This window comes from Chroicocephalus ridibundus, chromosome 3 (genome assembly GCF_963924245.1).
Source record: "Chroicocephalus ridibundus chromosome 3, bChrRid1.1, whole genome shotgun sequence".
In the NCBI taxonomy this organism is placed as follows: Eukaryota; Metazoa; Chordata; class Aves; order Charadriiformes; family Laridae; genus Chroicocephalus; species Chroicocephalus ridibundus.
This window is the reverse complement of record NC_086286.1, coordinates 16726205-16743470: the sequence shown is the minus strand read 5'-3', so window position 1 is coordinate 16743470 and position 17266 is coordinate 16726205. Positions and strand designations below refer to the sequence as shown.

At 50.4% G+C, this 17266-nt stretch overlaps 1 protein-coding gene across 4 annotated transcripts in view; it reads left to right on the top strand.

Annotated features, from left to right (window-relative positions):
- GALNT14 (polypeptide N-acetylgalactosaminyltransferase 14) overlaps window positions 1-17266 on the top strand; it is a 122622-nt gene that overhangs the window by 64906 nt on the left and 40450 nt on the right. For all 4 annotated transcript variants that reach the window (XR_010070193.1, XR_010070194.1, XM_063328153.1 and 1 more), the window contains 6 exons: window positions 5228-5295; window positions 8345-8410; window positions 10142-10263; window positions 14809-14896; window positions 15575-15659; window positions 17060-17163. Coding sequence is in view for 2 of the 4 variants with exons in the window: in XM_063328153.1 (XP_063184223.1) it covers window positions 5228-5295; window positions 8345-8410; window positions 10142-10263; window positions 14809-14896; window positions 15575-15659; window positions 17060-17163 (533 nt within the window). In the remaining 2 variants the exon portion in view is untranslated. The remainder of the gene's footprint in view (window positions 1-5227; window positions 5296-8344; window positions 8411-10141; window positions 10264-14808; window positions 14897-15574; window positions 15660-17059; window positions 17164-17266) is intronic.

Sequence of the window (17266 nt, the reverse complement as noted above, 5' to 3'; positions counted from 1 at the left end):
TGGGTCCATGAGCTCCCGAGCATCAATGTCAAAAGTCACCTCCCTAAAGCAACTGTTCTTCTGGGTGATGACCAAAAACCGACCTTTGGTCAGAAGATCTGAACTCCTCCCTGCAAACATTTTCCGTGGCTTACATGTCAGGGTGACTTTTGCACTGGTATTTATTTGGAGATTAAATTGTTGGATCCGGTGCTTACCTCTGGGTAGGTAGAAAAGGATCCCAACAAATTGTTGAGGAGGATAAAAGAAGGACCATGTGATGAAAATTTAAGGTGAAATTCTCCGTGGTTTCATCTGCATAACATCTGCTAAATCCATTGAAACAAAGAATATTTCAGCATTAACTTTTCAAGATAATGCAGCAGCAAATCTGGTTTTATGGGGTTGAATAAGCGTAAGCGCTTTCTGGACTAGAGGCATGAGTTTTCGTTTTGATGGTACCAGGTCTTTTGGTGATTTAAGGGAGAAAGTCTTGTGGTCTCTGGCTCCACAGAACTTAAAAGCTGTTTTGATTTGTTAAAATATGCCCATCACTGCAGTATATCTACCTATCTTTGATTCCAGGGAAAAAATTCTGTAAATCACAGAGGGACTTCAAAGCCCTATAATATTAATTGTCTTCTGATTTTATCCCTATAAAAGGAAAAAAAGCCACACACACACATAAAGAAAGAAAAGTATAAAAAAAAATAAATCAAAGCTGAGCAAAGGCACAAGTAATAGAAAAGCTGTCTTTGAATTTTTAACAGAGCTTTTATAGTCTTAACTGAAAAAAAAAATTATCCTCGTAACACTGAAAACGTGCCGTATTCGGTGCCTGTTTCCTGTCCTCCCCGAGAAGCGCCGCAGGAGGGGTGTTTATCATCCTCCGTGTTTCCAGCGGCTGGGGTGTGTTATCATGTGATCGATAGAGCACGGGTAGAAAACGCTTTGGAGACATGAGTTTGGCTTTGTGGAAAAGCCGTCATGCTTGCTGTTGGCTGCGGTGGGAAGCGGGCCGTGTCCGCAGCGTTGCAGCCTTTGCTGCGGATCTCTTTGTGCCCACATCAAGTGGTGGCAGTTTTGGGGCTTGCAGGTGTCTGTGTATGGATTCGCAAGAGCAGTAACGAGCTCAAAGCCTGCTCACATCAGTGGACCCACGTCCCTTGGGGCTGTGCTAGACCCAGCCTTTGGACCACCCTCACCAGGGCTTTGATCACTAGGGATTTGGGACAGTGTCACGTTGTGGGCGAGTCCCACAAGGGAAGTGATGGGAGAGGGCTGTGACGGTGCTGGGGGATGCTGCATCTCCCATGGTGATGTCTGTCATTAACCCCATGGAAGGAGGATGGTTCGTGGAGCTGGGGCAAGCCTTGGAGAGGTCCCTCCTTCCTCAGCCTGTGCGCTGACTTTTTCCCCCTTGCTCTGGTCTGCCCTCTGCATCCCACAGATGGCCATCGTTGGCATTCAGGGGACATCTTCCCTGATTTATGGGGTGGCAAGTCGAGGCACAGAGTTGTCAGCAAATGGCTTGACCTGGGAAAAACAGGAGCCTGTACCTGAGCCTTGACCTGTAGCAGGCCAGATGTGATGTTAGCCTGCACATCTTCCCAACCCAGAGCCTTGAAAAAGGTCCATGCTGGATTTTCTTTCATAAGAAGTGCCCTGGGGGAGAATTCCTCCAAGTCACCAAGTACCGCTATGAGCCCAGGTCTGAGTCTACCGCCCAGTGCCGCGGTTTTGGTTGAGTTATTCTTCCTGGTATCAGCAAAAGCAGAATCAGCCCCTTTGGACCCCCTTCCTGTAGAGTTAAGCCCCACATTGCACTTCTGGCAGGCGGATCTATAGGGGAGACTGGGCGGAGGCGGGCGTTGAATATTCAGCTTGCCCGCTGTCTCCCCCTCTCCTGCTCTCAGCAGGTTATTTATTTATTTATTTTGCTGGCTTTTTTACAAGTCTGTTTCTTTCCTGCAGGTTTCACCAAGTTAGGTTTCCAGGCAATCAGCGCTTGTTAAATATTCCACTGAGCGTGATATTGCTCTCCAGTCTCCCTGTACTGACTCTCAGCTGCGGTAATTTGCTGAACTCAGCTCTCGCATACGGGGATTTTTTAAAAATAACAAACCTATTAATAATAATAATTAAAAATACTTGACAGGTGGGAACAGCACATCTAAATTGCTCTGTGTGCCCCAGCGGGAGGAGGGGCATTGAGCCACTTTTGCTAATACTTTGTGCAGGCTGCAGGCGTTGGCGAGGTGGTGGTGTCTAACCCTGCCTGGTGCAAGCCTTAGTGATGCCACGGTGGCCACAGCAGCTCCTGGCTGGTAGGGCTCCCGCTGTAACTGTTGCTTAGGGTAGGGGGGAGGCTTTCTTCTCCTCCCCAGCCCAACCTTAACATGCAAAGCACCTTGAAGTAGGGAGGGAATCATGGCTTTTGCCAAAATCCTGAAACTGGAGGAGGCTGGGGTTGTGTTTCCAGGGAAAATAATTCTGGGCTTGGAAGCGATGGTGAGGAGCTCCACAAGGGACATGCCAGCCTTACCCACTGTGGTCTGAGATAACACACAGGCACACACCTGCACACCCCGCCTTTTTTCAGGAGGATCCGTTTCCAGCATCTGTCTTGGGATGTCCCATTCTCCTTCCAAAAAAATCCGGCTCGACTCTTTCTCTCTCCGGAGGGTTTTAATTCCAGCACCTGGTCGGGTGGGGGTACACCAGTGCAGGCAGCAGGTACCTGGCAATAGGCGTAGATACTCCAAGCCTTCCTGGGTGGGGTGGGCTTGTGGTTTTTCACCAAGAAGCTTTCGCCAGAGAAAGGCAGCCCTTTGGCTGAATGTCCTCAGATATCCAAGGGTGATGCTGTGAGACCTTCTTGGGTTCCTGCCCGCTACACTGTTGGCTTCCAGGAACCTGGGTCCCCCCGGGATCCTGCCCTTCAGAGCCCTCTTGACTGGCGTCTGGGCCAGTGACATGGTTTTCCGGACTTCCGGGCTTTTTGCCAGAGCTCTGGGAGACTGAGATTGATAAGGATCTGGAGGTGTCAGGGGCTTCAAGGGGTGTCTGTCCTCTTATGCCAGCAGTTGAAGGTTTTTCCTAACCCAGACCAGAAAGCAGACTCAGGCGTGAAATTTGGGGGGCTTTTTAATCCTGTTTGAAAAAGGAACCACGCTCAGGATGAAGGCAAAGGAGTTTAAATTCTGGAATGGCCGGTGCCACTCCGTTGCGTGAAAGGGGCAAAGCAGTTTTGGCAGAAAATAAACCCCCTTGCGTTCTGACACTCCTCACCGAGGTGGGAGGCTAGGTGCGGCTAGGTTTAAATTCTGAGTGATGCCCAATTCACCACTGTCAGTCCAGTTGCGTTTAATATATTTGGATACACTAATAGTGGACTGCACCTTCAGTCTAGTCATGCTCATGAACTAGCACGGCCACTCTCGAGTCTTTGTGTTCAATGAGAAACCGAAACGACTAGCTACTTAAACAGCGCGGTTTATTTAAGCAACAGATATATAGGTTCTTATGATTGCCGGTGATAAATACACTGTCTGCAAAGCACGTGCGAATAAAAGTATTGTTAAATATACAAAACGCATGACAAAGTTATAAACAATACAGCCTGGCTATAAATGTAGGAAAGATTCTCTAGAGAAATTTCTCAGTTCCCTGAGGAAGCACCCGGTATAGTCTAAGTCTTACCCAAAGGCATCCCTATGGGGGGGAAGAAAGGCTCAGCCCGTCAACTGGTCCTGGAAGTCAAAGGCAGTCTGTGATGGAGCCCTCCTTGACTTGTTCACGATGGTGTCTTCCCTGATATCTCCCCTTTCTTGGGCTATTTTTATACTATTTTTTACCTTCAAGATGGAGTTTGAGTGACTTTAGTCATAAATACTTTTATTATGATTGGTGTAAAATTCTCTCGCTTCACATTTAAAGGTATAGTTTGCGAAACACTCAGGGTGCAGACTCAAGGAGGAGTGGTCGCACCTTGGAGGCGGGTAGCCTTTGGGATGGAGGTGTGTTTTGGTATTATAATGACATTGTAGTGAGCAAAGTTTGCACAAAGGCCAGCATTTCATCAAAATGTGACAAAACGTTGGCTCAGGGTAGCAAATAGCCGGCTTATCGCTTCCGTAATACCATCTTGTTCCCATATCTGCTGTACATCAAAGGGCAGGGCCACGGAAGGTCACATTCCGTTCCGTCCCCCATGTAGCTTCACGAGCAATATTGTACAGGGAATCGCAGGCGTTGAATTCTTCGCATGCCAGCTGCGGCTGTATTCTACCTTAGAAGCTTTTTGATTTTATACCTTTCCTTAATGTGTGAACAATGCTGTATTTTTGGCCATTTTAGTAATTATTCTACACACTCAACTGGCATTATTGAAGCCCTTAGGGGATTTTTGGGATGCCCTGGGGTTTCTGCTTCAAGAAGTCGGCCTTGACCCTTTGATGGGTCAAGGATTTGATGGGGCAGGATTTTGCGCATGTGTAATTCTGCTGACCCTCTGTGCTGTGCGAGAAAGGGGAAGAAAAGGTCTAGACTTTTTAAATACTAATAATAAAAAAAACCTCGGTGGCACAATTAAGGGAAGATTGTAGCTTTCAGCCACGTTTTCACAGTGTCTGCTCACCTGGAGGGAGCGGTGAACCGCATCCTCCGGCCTCTCTCTTTCATTAAATAGGCAGGCTCCAACCCTGCTCTTATCCTCTCGGCAGTCTCCGAAGCGCAATCAACTCACGGATAAAAACAGTTGTGCTGCCACGGTTGTGAGCTCTGTAAAGATGGGTTTGAGCTGGGTAATTTTCTCTGTGTTGGCCCTGCTGTCGGCGGACACCATATCATTAGCCCTGGGAGTGGTGGTGGGGTGATGGCAGCAGAGCTGTAAGCCCCAAGGAGACTCGGTGCAATGTGCATGTTGCTGAAAAGCCCGTTTCTCCTGGCTTTATGTAGCGCCCTGCTTTTGTTCACAAAGGTGGTAAGGGCGAATCTCAGCTATTTCCCAGGAATGCCAGGTGCTCAGCTCTTAGATCAGGCTACAGGGACCTGATAGCCGGGCACTGTAGGTTACGGGGGGGATGGTGGTGGTGGTGTCTGGGTCTCATCTAGTATATCCTTTCTGGAAATCCAAGCCTGGTCTTCTGTGCTTTGGCAGGGATCGGTTCCTAGGCTTTCCCACCCCATTTGCTGGGTTGTTGAGTTGGTCAAGCACTGTCATGGATTTTCTCTCTTCGTTCTTTAGCGTGCTGAACCGCACCCCAGTGCACCTCGTCCATGAAATCATACTAGTGGATGACTTCAGTGATGATCGTAAGTGACCCTTTCTATGTTAAAAGTGAGGGGCCAAACCGAAAGAGTCTGTGAGAGACTGGGATTTACGCAGAGAAGGGGGAAGAGTTTGTCAAGGTGAAATTTAAAGCTCTGTAGGTGCGGAATAGCAAGCCCTGCTGTGCCAGGTTTGCATCGCCGCATGGAAAATTCAAATTCCAAATGATCAAACCTCTTTTTTTGAAAATAATACAAGAAAAGTGCATAGCAAATCATTTTTACGCCCAGCAGACATGAATCCAATCCTTACCCGCTTCTATCCTGCTGCAGCCATAGTATGTTTGATCTGGCTTTCAGCTGCAGCCAGGGGCAATTCTGGGTTGACACCACTGGAATTGCACAGGATACTGATAGTCTGACCCTCCTAATGGATGCATATGTTCTGCATATGTTTATGTAGGTGGCCAGCAACTCTTGACTGATTCTTTTTTTCACCATGTAAAGAGGATTTCCCACATGGTTTGCCCATTTATGAGATGCACTGTAAATAGTGCTGTACGCCACAGGCAGACCCACGTTCTCCTGCCATTCTCTCCCAGTTAATAGTGAAATCAGTAGGTCCAGTCTCCATCAGAAGTTGGTATCTGAAACCCCAGGGGCTCCCAGGGAACTACCCCAGCTAAAGACCTTGCCCGGGGAGATGGGAGAGCAGAACATCCAGGTGCTGAGAGTAAATGCTCAAAAAAACTGTCTCAGGCATAAATAGGATGATAAAATACACCTAGGCTGAACGGTCCGTGGCACTTACGTTTCAAGGAGCTGCAAAATGTAGCCACTTACTGGGAAACGAGAAAACAAAGACAGAGAGGTTTAAAAGAAAAAAATGGATTTACGCTTTGCTCTTGGATGTTATAAATAGGCAATGCCTCAGAGAGCATCAGCAACAGATTTCACATGAGACCCACTTCTCGGCATTGATGCCTCCCCGGGGAGTCGCTGCAGCCAGGGGAAGGGGTTGCAGTGATTCCAGCGAGCTTTGGAGTGACACCAGTGTGTGGGGGGCCAGGCTAGGCAAGCCTGGGGACCGGCAGAACGGCTGCGGCGGAGGAAAGGAGGAGGTGCATGGACTCGAGCTGCCCTGGCGTACAGCTGAGCAGGCTTTTTGAAGGGTGGAGGAAGTAAATGCCCGATATTTGGCTAAACAGACAAAGCGCTTGCCTTCCTGAAAGGAGACAGGTTTGTAGAAATGCGGCTCCTCTGTCGCAGCGTGCCCAGTGGCACGACCTGGGGAGGAGGAGCAGGGCTGGGTTTAAACTCATCCCAGGGCACCAGGGGGGAGCCTGTTTCCCCGTGTAGCCCCTCAGCTACTCAAAACCAGTGCTTCTCAGCTGTCTTACATCTTCTTTCCTGTGATAGTCTGAGCCTGCTGGCATCTATTCTGCATGCATTTACATAAAATAGATGTATTTGCATCATACGCTGTACACACATGGGCAGTTTTCTCCCTGCAGCCCACCCCAAGCAATTGGTGCTTTTATCTCGTGCCCGCTTGTGTCTCGTTTCTCACCTCTATTTGCCCGCTCACCTCTTATTCACTGGGATGCAGTTGTTCTGCAGGCGGGTTCCCGCTCTTCTGAGCAAATCACAGAATGGCAGGGGTTGGAAGGGACCTCTGGAGATCATCTAGTCCAACCCCCTGCCAGGGTCACCCAGAGCAGGTGGCACAGGAACGCGTCCAGGCACGTTTTGAAAGTCTCCAGAGACAGAGACTCCACCACCTCTCTGGGCAGCCTGTGCCAGGGCTCTGCCACCCTCAGGGTAAAGAAGTTCCTCCTCATGTTTAGGTGGAACTTCCTATGCTCAAGTTTGTGCCCGTCACCTCTTGTCCTGTCGCTGGGCACCACTGAAAAGAGCCTGGCCCCATCCTCCTGACACCCACCCTTCAAGTATTTGTAAACATTGATAAGATCCCCCCTCAGTCGTCTTTTTTCCAGACCGAAGAGACCCAAATCCCTCAAATCCCGATCTCTTCATAAGAGAGACATTCCAGTCCCCTGATCATCTTGGTAGCCCTTTGCTGCACCCTCTCCAGCAGTTCCCTGTCCTTCTTGAACCGGGGAGCCCAGAACTGGACACAGTACTCCAAGAACTGGGCACAGTTCTCCATCCTAGGTCCCGTAGCCAGCCCCTGCCACTTCTGCTCCCCTGGTGTGAGCAGAGCAATGCAGCTCCGTACCGGAGTTGTCAGGGGTACAGGTATGGCAATGTCTTTTGTCAACAAATATTGCTAGAAGGGATGAAAGCGCTGGGAGGTGCAGGGGGTGGATGGAGGGGACGGGGCACACGCGGCCATGGTGCCGAGGAAGAAGAGGCAGAGAGGTGAGAAGGGGGTTGTGGAGGTCACGGCGTGGGTGTGCAGAGGTAGCAGGGGCTGTGCTGGGTGTACCTGCCTCTGGACCCAGCTCTCGCTGGGAGAAATCCCGATGAGGAGGAATGCGGGCAGCACTGGGGCAAGAGCAATGGCAGCATCTGCGTGTGTGATCGCAGGACCTCCCTAGCTGGGGTGTGGGTGGCTGCGGGGCCTCTCTGCCCCACGGAGCTGCTGCCGCCCAGGGTATGAGGAGCCCCCAGCTGCTCCACGGGGCGCTCTGACCATCCCTTTCTCCTCACTCAGGGCTTGCAGGCCACCTCAGGAGGCTCCTGCCCCACCAGGCAGACAGGCATCAAACAGCTTATGTGTTGCTTTGCAGCTACCAAAAATAGTCATTTGCGTTAATGTGCAAGAACTCTGACTCTGATCCCAACCACAGCTCTTCTACCCTGACGTTACAGTGTAATTCAGCTGTTCTCGGTGTAAATCTGCTGGGTTTACACTAGCTCTGTGAAAACTGCTGCTCTGCCAGTCCTGATTTATGCTGCATGAGCTGAGGGACAAGACTGTTGTGCCCCAGCAGTGCCATCAGCCTGACAAACCATCAGCCAGTCCACAACAGGGTCCTCTCCCTGCTCCCAGTTTCCCCTGGGACCATTTTTGCTGCGGGAGCCGCCAGGAGGGCAGAGGGTGACATGTCCTCCCTTTGTGTTTCCCAAGCTGACGACTGCCGCTTGTTGGGCAAGCTCCCCAAGGTGAAGTGCTTGCGGAACGGACGGCGAGAAGGTAAGAGCTGCCTGCCCACCACTCAGGTGGGAAACCCGGATTTCGGGAAGCGTGAGAGTGACGGAGCCTGGGGCACCTCAGTGGAGTGGGCAACAAGGGAGGTCAGCAGCTCCTGGGGACGAGGGCCCTGATAAAAGGAGACGTGATAAAGGCCTGGGATTTGAAATGGATCCCCCTCTCTTGTGCTGAAAAAGATGGGACTATTAAGATATCCAATGAGGCTCAGCTGTAGCTTATTAGCCAGAAAATTAGAACAGGCAAAACAAAGCCCCGGGTCTTATTTTCAAAGATGTTTGCTCTAATGAAAGAGAGGAGATCTGCTCCTGCTGCTTCTGTGGAATTTCTTTTTTTTTAGATTAATTAATTATATTTGAATGATTAAGGAGGGCTACATGGAGGATGAACGTATGTCCTACTGGGCTGCTGCTCGCAACCTTTCGAGACATTTTCCAGCTCCACATAGTCTGAATGGGTGTTTTCAAGTTCTGCTTTGCAGTATTAGGAAAACGAAAAACAAAGAAGTTTTTTCATGCTGAAAATCAAAGGCACGAGTCCAGGTGCGTATCAGGTTGGGGAGACTGCGGAGCAGAGAGGGTTTGTCTGTGGATTCTTTCTGCAGAGGTTTTCAGCTCCGCAAGTTTGGTGTCTGGGTGGTACCTGTGGCTGTAAGAGACATATCTGTGTTGGCAGGACGGTAGGGGAGGTCTCCATAGGTCTACACCTCCTTCTCGCCCTTCTCTCCTGTGTTATTGGGGTACACATACCCTAGCAGTGGATGGACCTGGAGGTGTTGGTACTCTGTAAAGCAGTTGGGATTTGGGAACCCAGCCTGGAGGGCTTACCTCACTTAATGCATCACCGAAGCCGCGTTCCTCAGGACCTGCCAGGCTTTGGGGAGGGCTGGGGTGGATATAGCAGACGATGCTGATCCACAAGATCTTATAAGTCGCAGAGAGAGATACAGGGACAACCTGCATTGCAGGACGTGACCTCGGCAAACACTGGGTTGCTCCAGGCTTCGTTCTCCTGTCCCTCTCCCTTCTGCTCAGAGGCTCTTCCTGGGCCCCTTTCCGCTACGGAGTTTTAATATGGAATCAGTGACCTTCTGCATGGACCTGATGTGTAGCTGCTCCCTGAAACCCTTCTGCCGCTCTTTATCTGTTCCTGTCTCCCCTCATATTACCACTGTTTCTCCTTCATCGAGAAGCTCTGCTCCCCTTGGGCAATCTGCGTGTCCTCCTGTTTGCCAGCAGACCATCTCCTGTCTCATGTTGTGATTTACTTGAGCATCGGCCACAGGCAAGAGGGGCGTTGGAAAGCCCTTTCACCCTGTCTAAATAGGTGTTTTCCTACAGAAAACCCACCCTTGGCTCCCCTGGCTCATTCCCCACTGACTTATATCTATGTTAGATTATTACCTGCGGGGGGTTACGAAAGCATTTTGAGTCGTATTTTGCCCCAGAAAGTGACAGCAGAAATAATTGTGCAAATTAAGGATTGGCATAAATGCCATAAATCATTAATCTTGGCGAAGCCATTTATTTGCTTTGGTGACCTTGGGAAATGATTGGCGTGCCTTGCAGCACCGGGAAGGAGGCAGTGAACCTGAGCCATGGGATTTAGATGGGTCAAAACCCAGGAGATGCGCGAGTGCAGGAGAGTGTGCTGGAGGAGCATGGGGACATTGCCCAGCCGTCTGGGCGGCAGCTGACGTGGTGTGTCCCTGAACAGGTCTGATCCGGTCCCGAATCCGAGGGGCAGATGTGGCACAAGCAGGAGTCCTGACCTTTCTCGACAGTCACTGTGAGGTGAATAAGGACTGGCTGCTCCCTCTGCTGCAGAGGATCAAAGAGGTGAGTGCTCCTGAGAGACCAGGACCACCCTCGGCGGATGCATCGCTGATGTCCCCCTCCTCTTCCCTCTCAATGGGTATGACCACCCAACCGTAGCCATCTGCATGCAGGCATCCAAGTAAGAAAGCGATGAGCTTTTGGGGTGGAAAGGGACTTTTGCTGGTCTTCCTCCACCAAGCAGCCAGGTGGGGTTGTCTCCATGACTGGGAGAGCGTGTGGGTGGGGGGGACGAGGTGTCTCCAGGGGCAGTGGGGCTCTAACTGGCAAGCACAGGTTGAGTGGTGGAAGGGGAATATGTGGGCAGTGCTCCAGCAGAGTTTTTAATTAGGCTCATGTAAAATGCTCAGTGCTGATGATTTAAGGGAGTGACGGCTCCTTGAATAGGGGCCGAATTTAATTTCATGCAAATTAAGCTCTAATAAATTGATTTAATAGGATTTAAATTCTGCTGATTTTGGAGCAGACAATGACATTCGCCTTTCGCCGGCGGCAACCCTCTCGCCAGACGTGCTCACGGAGGCTCCCGGCACCTTGTCCCTTGAGTCAGGGAGCTGTGCTGGTGACCCGCTGGCATGGTGCAGGGGATGAAACCTTCAGCTCCGACGCAGACACGTGGTCCTTTCCCTTTGCTGTGCCTCATTCCCCCACCCTTGCTACACCTCTGTTTCCTGATTGCTAGTATTTATTACTTGGTAATTTTAAAACTACTGAATTATGTTGAAGTAAGGGCAGCTGAGGAGCAAGGGGAAGCCAAGGCGGTGGGTGGTGGAGAAACCTGCTTGGCTGGTGTTCACAATGCAAGGCGTCCTGCTTTTCACACCTCTGTACGTGATAGCTGTGCTGGCTGGGCTGCGCATCCCATGTGCAGAGCAATGATGGGGATGGGGGACACAGCCACCAGGTGAGGTCCCTCCGTGGTGGGTGAGGGCAGTCGGTGCTGCTGGCGCTGGCAGCACAGCCAGCGCTTGGAGAGGGCCCAAGCTGGGCCGCAGCGCTGCTGATAAATGGTAATATAATGAAAATAGCCTTTTCAAGTTATTGATGGCAGCTCTGGTGGAGTTACGAGAACACGTACTATGAAACACCACTCGAGCCTCGTAGCTGGCCTGCCCCGGGGTGGGATTCGCCACTAAACTTTACTGCATCGGTTGTTCCTCCGAGTGTTTTTTAAGGCAGGCATTCCTTGTTCTCTGACAAAGCCCTGCTGTATTTCGGTGAGGAATATCCAGAGGAATTGCCTCTTCCCCAGGCAGAGCTTTTGATGTGTTTTGGCAGGAGAAGGGCGGCAGTGGTGGCAGGAAGGGGGCAGGCAGGGCCGCTTTCCCACACAGCTCTGGACCATGCCCGATGCTCGGTGCCCGTGGGGCAGGTGAATGTGGATGCTACGTGCGGCATCGCCATAGGAGTTTCACTGCAGAGTGGTCTGAATATAGCATCACGTGCAAACGTCACCTCTGTGAGCTTCTTTTTATTTGCTCTTCTGGGTTAAATCTTTCTCTGGCGGTTGGTAAGCTCATGCTGCTGCTCTTGCCACGCTCATCCTGCCCAGTGTCTTGCAGCCCCGCTGAAGGCAGCAAGGGAGACCTGCTATGGGAAGCACTGAGGGACTTGCAAAGGAACTGGGGTCCCACTTGCTTGCTTTTTAACTGCTCCCAAAAGCTGCAGGACAAGGGCAATGGGCCCTCGGTTACCTTCTTCCCAGGCCCACCGTACCCATCCTTTCCACCAGGGTTAAAATATTGATCAATGAAGTGTATGAAATGTTACTGCTGCCACCTTCAGGCCGTGCTAAAGAGCCGGCTTCCCTGTCCGACCGCCGCGGGGAGGGTTAGCCGCCTAGAAAGAGCGTTTTCTTACCGTGTTACTCCTCGGAACAGCCTGCTTTGAGCTACTGTGATTTAACTTTCAAGCAAAAGAGCGGTGAGTGCTTGGAAGCACGCTTGGCTCTTTCACCGCCACCAGCCACCCCGTGCGTCGCTTCTCTCTTATTTTCCTATCCAGAGCAGCTGTTCCTGCAGCTTGCCGCGGTGGGAAGCACCGGAGCCCGTGTGGGCCACCACGCACCTGCGTGAAGGTGCCCCTCAAGCCCCACGTCAAGCTTTCCTAGCAACCGATGGTGTCCCCGCTCCAGGCCCACCCTCACTTTTGGGTGTGGGCAGCATGTGCACGGCTTATGGATTTGGAAGCAAGCAGGACTAGAAAGTCTAAGAGCAAGTGAAGGGGTGTTGGGGGAAAAGAGGAGGTCGTGGGGGGGTCTCGGACCTGTCCCCAGGAGGGTGCGTGTCCCAGCCCTTGGCGAGTGTTTTGCAGCGGCGTGTCTGTGAGCGTATGACTGAGCGCGTGGGCACACGGGCTCTTGGTTTTACTTACGGAAAAATTATCTCTAAAGCCATTAATGGTGCATTTCGACTGAGTAACGTTTCTAAAAATGTAATTATCCAGCCCAAGGTGTTTTTATACAGCATGACTCAACAAGCTCGCCCCAGACTGAATTTGCAAATGGCACTGGGATGGTGACCCCCACCACTTCCAGCCCAAGCATCTGCCCCCCCCAAGTTTGATGCTCTTCTGGGGCACGGGGAGACAGGTGAGGGGCAGCCTGGCCCTCTTGTCTTGCCTGCTGCTGCTGTGGGGCCACAGGAGCAACCGTGGCCTGTTTTGTTGTCCATCACAAGGTTGTTATGAGATTGGGAGACAAGGTGGAATCAAGGTGCTTTTCCAAGGTTGAAACGTATCCATTGTCTTCAGGACCATTTTCAGACTTTTTTTCTTGTTGATTTAGTTCCATAATTTGGCTTGTTTGAGAGGCGTATTGGAGAAATGCATTCTCAGGTTTTTGAGAATGTCATGTGAAAGAGGGTTGAAGATTTGGGTGTTGTTAGTATTAACACGCCCTGGCATGGGAGGGTATCGAAAAACCAGAAGTGTGAGGCTGCCTATAATAAGATCTGATGCTCAACCCAAAATAAATCATAGCAACAGCGCTGTGCTCTTGAGCATGCCGTGATTTTCTATTGAGGGTCAGAGAGACCTTCATGAAAGCAGAGTGGATATAAATGTCTCCGTGACAGGGGAGGGAAAGTGAGGCAGGGAGGAGGCTGCACTGCTGAAAGCTGCTAGCACTCTGCAGTAATGCGCTCAGCCAGGAGGGAAAGGGGATTTTCTTGCAGAAAGTTGTGCCGTGCAATGAGTGTAGGTGTGGAATTGAAATTGGGGATGAGTGTGGGCTAGTTAGAAGGGCTCACCAGTAAGATGCTCAAGGGGCAAGTTTTAAACGACTAGATACGATCCTTTCCCTGCGGTGTTTGGTATGCAAAGCAGGTGCTTTGCTTAAATCCTTTCCCCTACCCTCAGTCAACTAAAGGATGCTTGAGTATACTGAGCTGCGGGGGTTCCGTGGGCACCGTGCAGCAGCTGCGATGGGTTTGAAAGGTGTCACACTTGGACGTGACTTGAGTGTCTCCATGTGGTATGTAGGTGCAGCGGACCTTGCTCTTTCAGTCCGATGTTTGACTCTGAGAAAGTCATGTTAAGACTCCTGACTTGATGTTTTTATGGAAATACCGAGTATTTGTTATGCTCATTTGGAAAACCTGAGCTCTAGTCCAGGTCCTGCTCATGGCCTTTGGTTGCTTCTTTCTACAGCTGCATTTGAATACTTCTTTGTTGGGACTAATTTCTAAAACAAAGTCTTTTCTGAGTGAGAGAGCAAGCCTGTGTGTGCTCAGATGCTTTCCTTTGCATGGCTGTGAAAAACAATTTGATCTGGGAGGGTAAAAGCTTGAAGTTTGAGCTATAATTGGAGTTTGGGATTTTTGAAAAGAAAAAGAGAGATAAGAGACCAGTCAAAGCTGTCAGAGTCTCTTCCTCCTGTAGATATTTTTGTTCATAACTGTTTGTATAATCTCTTTGCCCATAACAAGATGTTAATTAAATCACCACGAACTATTTAAAATAATTCAGGTCCTTTTTTTAACCCTTTCACACCTTTGGCAAAACTCTAACTGTATCCTCATAGTTTGTACATTTAGAAAATGCCTGTATTTAAGCTGCTTGACTGCCTGTGTTTTTCCTCTGTCTGTTTGCTGCCTGACTTCTGAAATTCAGTAAAAAGTATTTAAGGGAGGTGTAAGGGGAATACACTGGTGAATTTGCAAAAGGCAGATGGAGCTTTGCCTCCAGCTGAGTTTGGTGCCGAGCACACGCACAGCCTGCGGAGGGAGAGACTGCGGGTGAAGCCAAAGCCGGTGAGAGATGCCAGCTCAGCGGCCCAGCAGCACACGGTCCTCTTTCCCTGGAGAGATGACGCCTGTCTTCCCAGGCTTCCGTCAGTGCCTCTGCCGCTTGGTGCTGCTGCCATTAGTTCCTTGGTTGAACTGAGGTGATGGCTGAGGAGGAGGAGGCAGCGATGGGCACTGGTCCCTGACAAACCTGAATGACACCAAGATTTCAAGCCACCTGGTGTCTCCAGGAGTTCAGAGCATCCCTTGAGCAGTTTGAATGGTGTGATCTGAAGTCATGGGTTGTTTCACTTCTGCTTTCCAGGATCCCACCCGAGTGGTCAGCCCCGTTATTGACATCATCAACTTGGACACTTTTGCCTATGTGGCGGCTTCCTCGGACCTCAGAGGAGGTAAGTCCAAGCCGTGTGCATGCCCTGTGGGTGTCCATCCCGTGGTGTGAGCATGCACTAGCCTGAGGAGCTGGTGGCTCTGCACCGCCCCGCTGGCTCCTGCTATCTTGCAAAAAGCGCATTAGCACTGTTTAGTGCTCCCCGCTGGCTGTTTTCAGGCTATTTTAGAGACAGGTAAGCGTGGCGTGAGGAATGGCATTTGCTACAGTGGATAAGGCGGTCAAGCAGGAAAGAAGGGTCATGTCAAAGCCACCCTTGGCAGCACTGAAAGCCAGTCTGCTGACAAGAGGAGATGCGGGATGTCTAGGCAACAAATGGAGGATGCGACTGTAGCACTTATTAGTATGCCTGTGCTATTTGTAGCACGCAATATCCATCAGAGCGTGTATTTTTGTGCACAAGGGGACAAAGTGAGGTTTCAGCAGCAGCTTTAATTCTGACTTTTCCTGCCTTTGGAGGGCTTGACTTTGCAGTTGTAATGCAATGTGTTGTTTCTTGTTCGTATGCAGTAGTAAAATACATTAGTCATTGGACTTTCTCCCAAGAGCTGCATCTCCATGGCTTAAGTCATTTGCAAGTGGGGAAAATACTCCATCAAACACAGCTTTGCAACCTGCATTGCCTCCTAATCCATACCCTATTTCTAATTTCCCATGGTACTTCTCTCTTTGGTTTTAGGTTTTGACTGGAGTCTGCATTTCAAATGGGAGCAGCTTTCCCCGGAGCAGAAAGCGAAACGACTTGATCCCACCGAGCCTATTAAGTAAGTCAAGAGGGGGCAGGAGGGAGCTGAGGAATGTGGGGCAGGACGAGTATCTCATCTGACCTTATCTGTGTCACCATGCACCTGAGCAGTGTGATATTCCTTCCAGGACAGCTCTGAACTTCTAATACCTATAGCGGGCTCCTGGCTAGCTTGGGTTTTCCAGTACAGCTTCATCTCGCAACACTGAAGCCTGAGGGTGCTACAAAGGTAGAAGGGGTATATTTATGGTTATTTGTGTTTTGGTAGTGCTAAAGAGGCTCTTTATGGTTAGAGAAAAAGCCCACTGGTCTAGACTCCGGCTTCTCACAGCTCAGCTATCACTGAAAAATAACGCAGTGTCCTCAACCCACTTGATAAAAACGTAGTGTCTAGTCCAGCCTTTCCAGATCAGTGCTGCTCTACTGGATCTTGCTGAAGGCTCCTCAGAAACAGACAGCAAAACTGAACAGGAGAGATGCCATCTGTCCTCACGCCGTGGGATGGAGGGAGTCCCTCCTTCTGCTGAAGAACTCTCCTGGCAGCAAGCCAAGCGCTGGTGTCTGCCTCCCCAGCCATGAAGTGCTGGGGTGTGGGGCATGGAGGAGACCAAGTGTTGGGGAAGGCTCAGTGCCACAGAAAGCTCACAGGGGAGCAAAGCACTGCTTCTCCTTAGGATGCTGTTTCTAACAGGAGCTCTCCCTGGCTTCCTGAAGGCTCGCGTTCCTGGTTGTCCTGCCATGTGGGGCACTGTGGAGACTCGCCTGGGCACAGCAGTCACCACAGCTCCTCCTAAGCCTACGCTGAGGCATCCACACTGTCTGCAATTGAATGGAAGCAGGACTTGTGCCAGAAAATGGCGAGTCTCCTCGAGCTATCTTCTGGGTCTGCCCTCCCCTCCCCTCCTCCATGGACCTTCTCTATGCAGTTTTTGTAGTTAATCCAAAGAATGAAAAATAACCCTGTTTTGAAATAAAGATCACACAGCTCACGATGGCTTTTAAAAAGCCCTTCTGAATTGGCTCTGCCTTCCCCTCCCCAGTGGAACGGTGCTCTTAATAGGCTGGCTCCAGGCAAAAAGCCCGTCTGAGTGAATAACCCCCCAAGCGCTAAGTGCATTTTTGATGCTGAAGCCTACAATCAGGGCTGTGAACTTTGGGCTTGTAGGAGTTGTGCTGACGGGTGCATTAGCCAGTCATTAAGTGCCAGGCAATTTATGATTGACAGCAAAATACCAAGGCAGCTGAAAGAAAGGCTCATATGCTTTTTGAAGGGTGTTGTCCTTGTTTGGTGAGAAGGAGAGATACGTAGGTAACGTCGTGACGATGGCAGAGGAGGCAAAGGGAAGGACTGCTTCTGTGCATCCAGGTGCTGCAACAGTGTTTGAGAGTGCGTCCTCTCTTCCTTTACCCATTCTGCAGGACTCCCATCATTGCTGGGGGGTTGTTTGTGATTGACAAAGCCTGGTTCAACCACCTGGGAAAGTACGACAGTGCCATGGACATCTGGGGCGGGGAGAACTTTGGTGAGTCACTCGTCTTCCTCCTACACCTTGCTGTGTTGCCTTCTCTTCCTGAGTCATGCTAGACGGATACAAGGTCATTTTGGACTTCACTTCGAATGCTCTG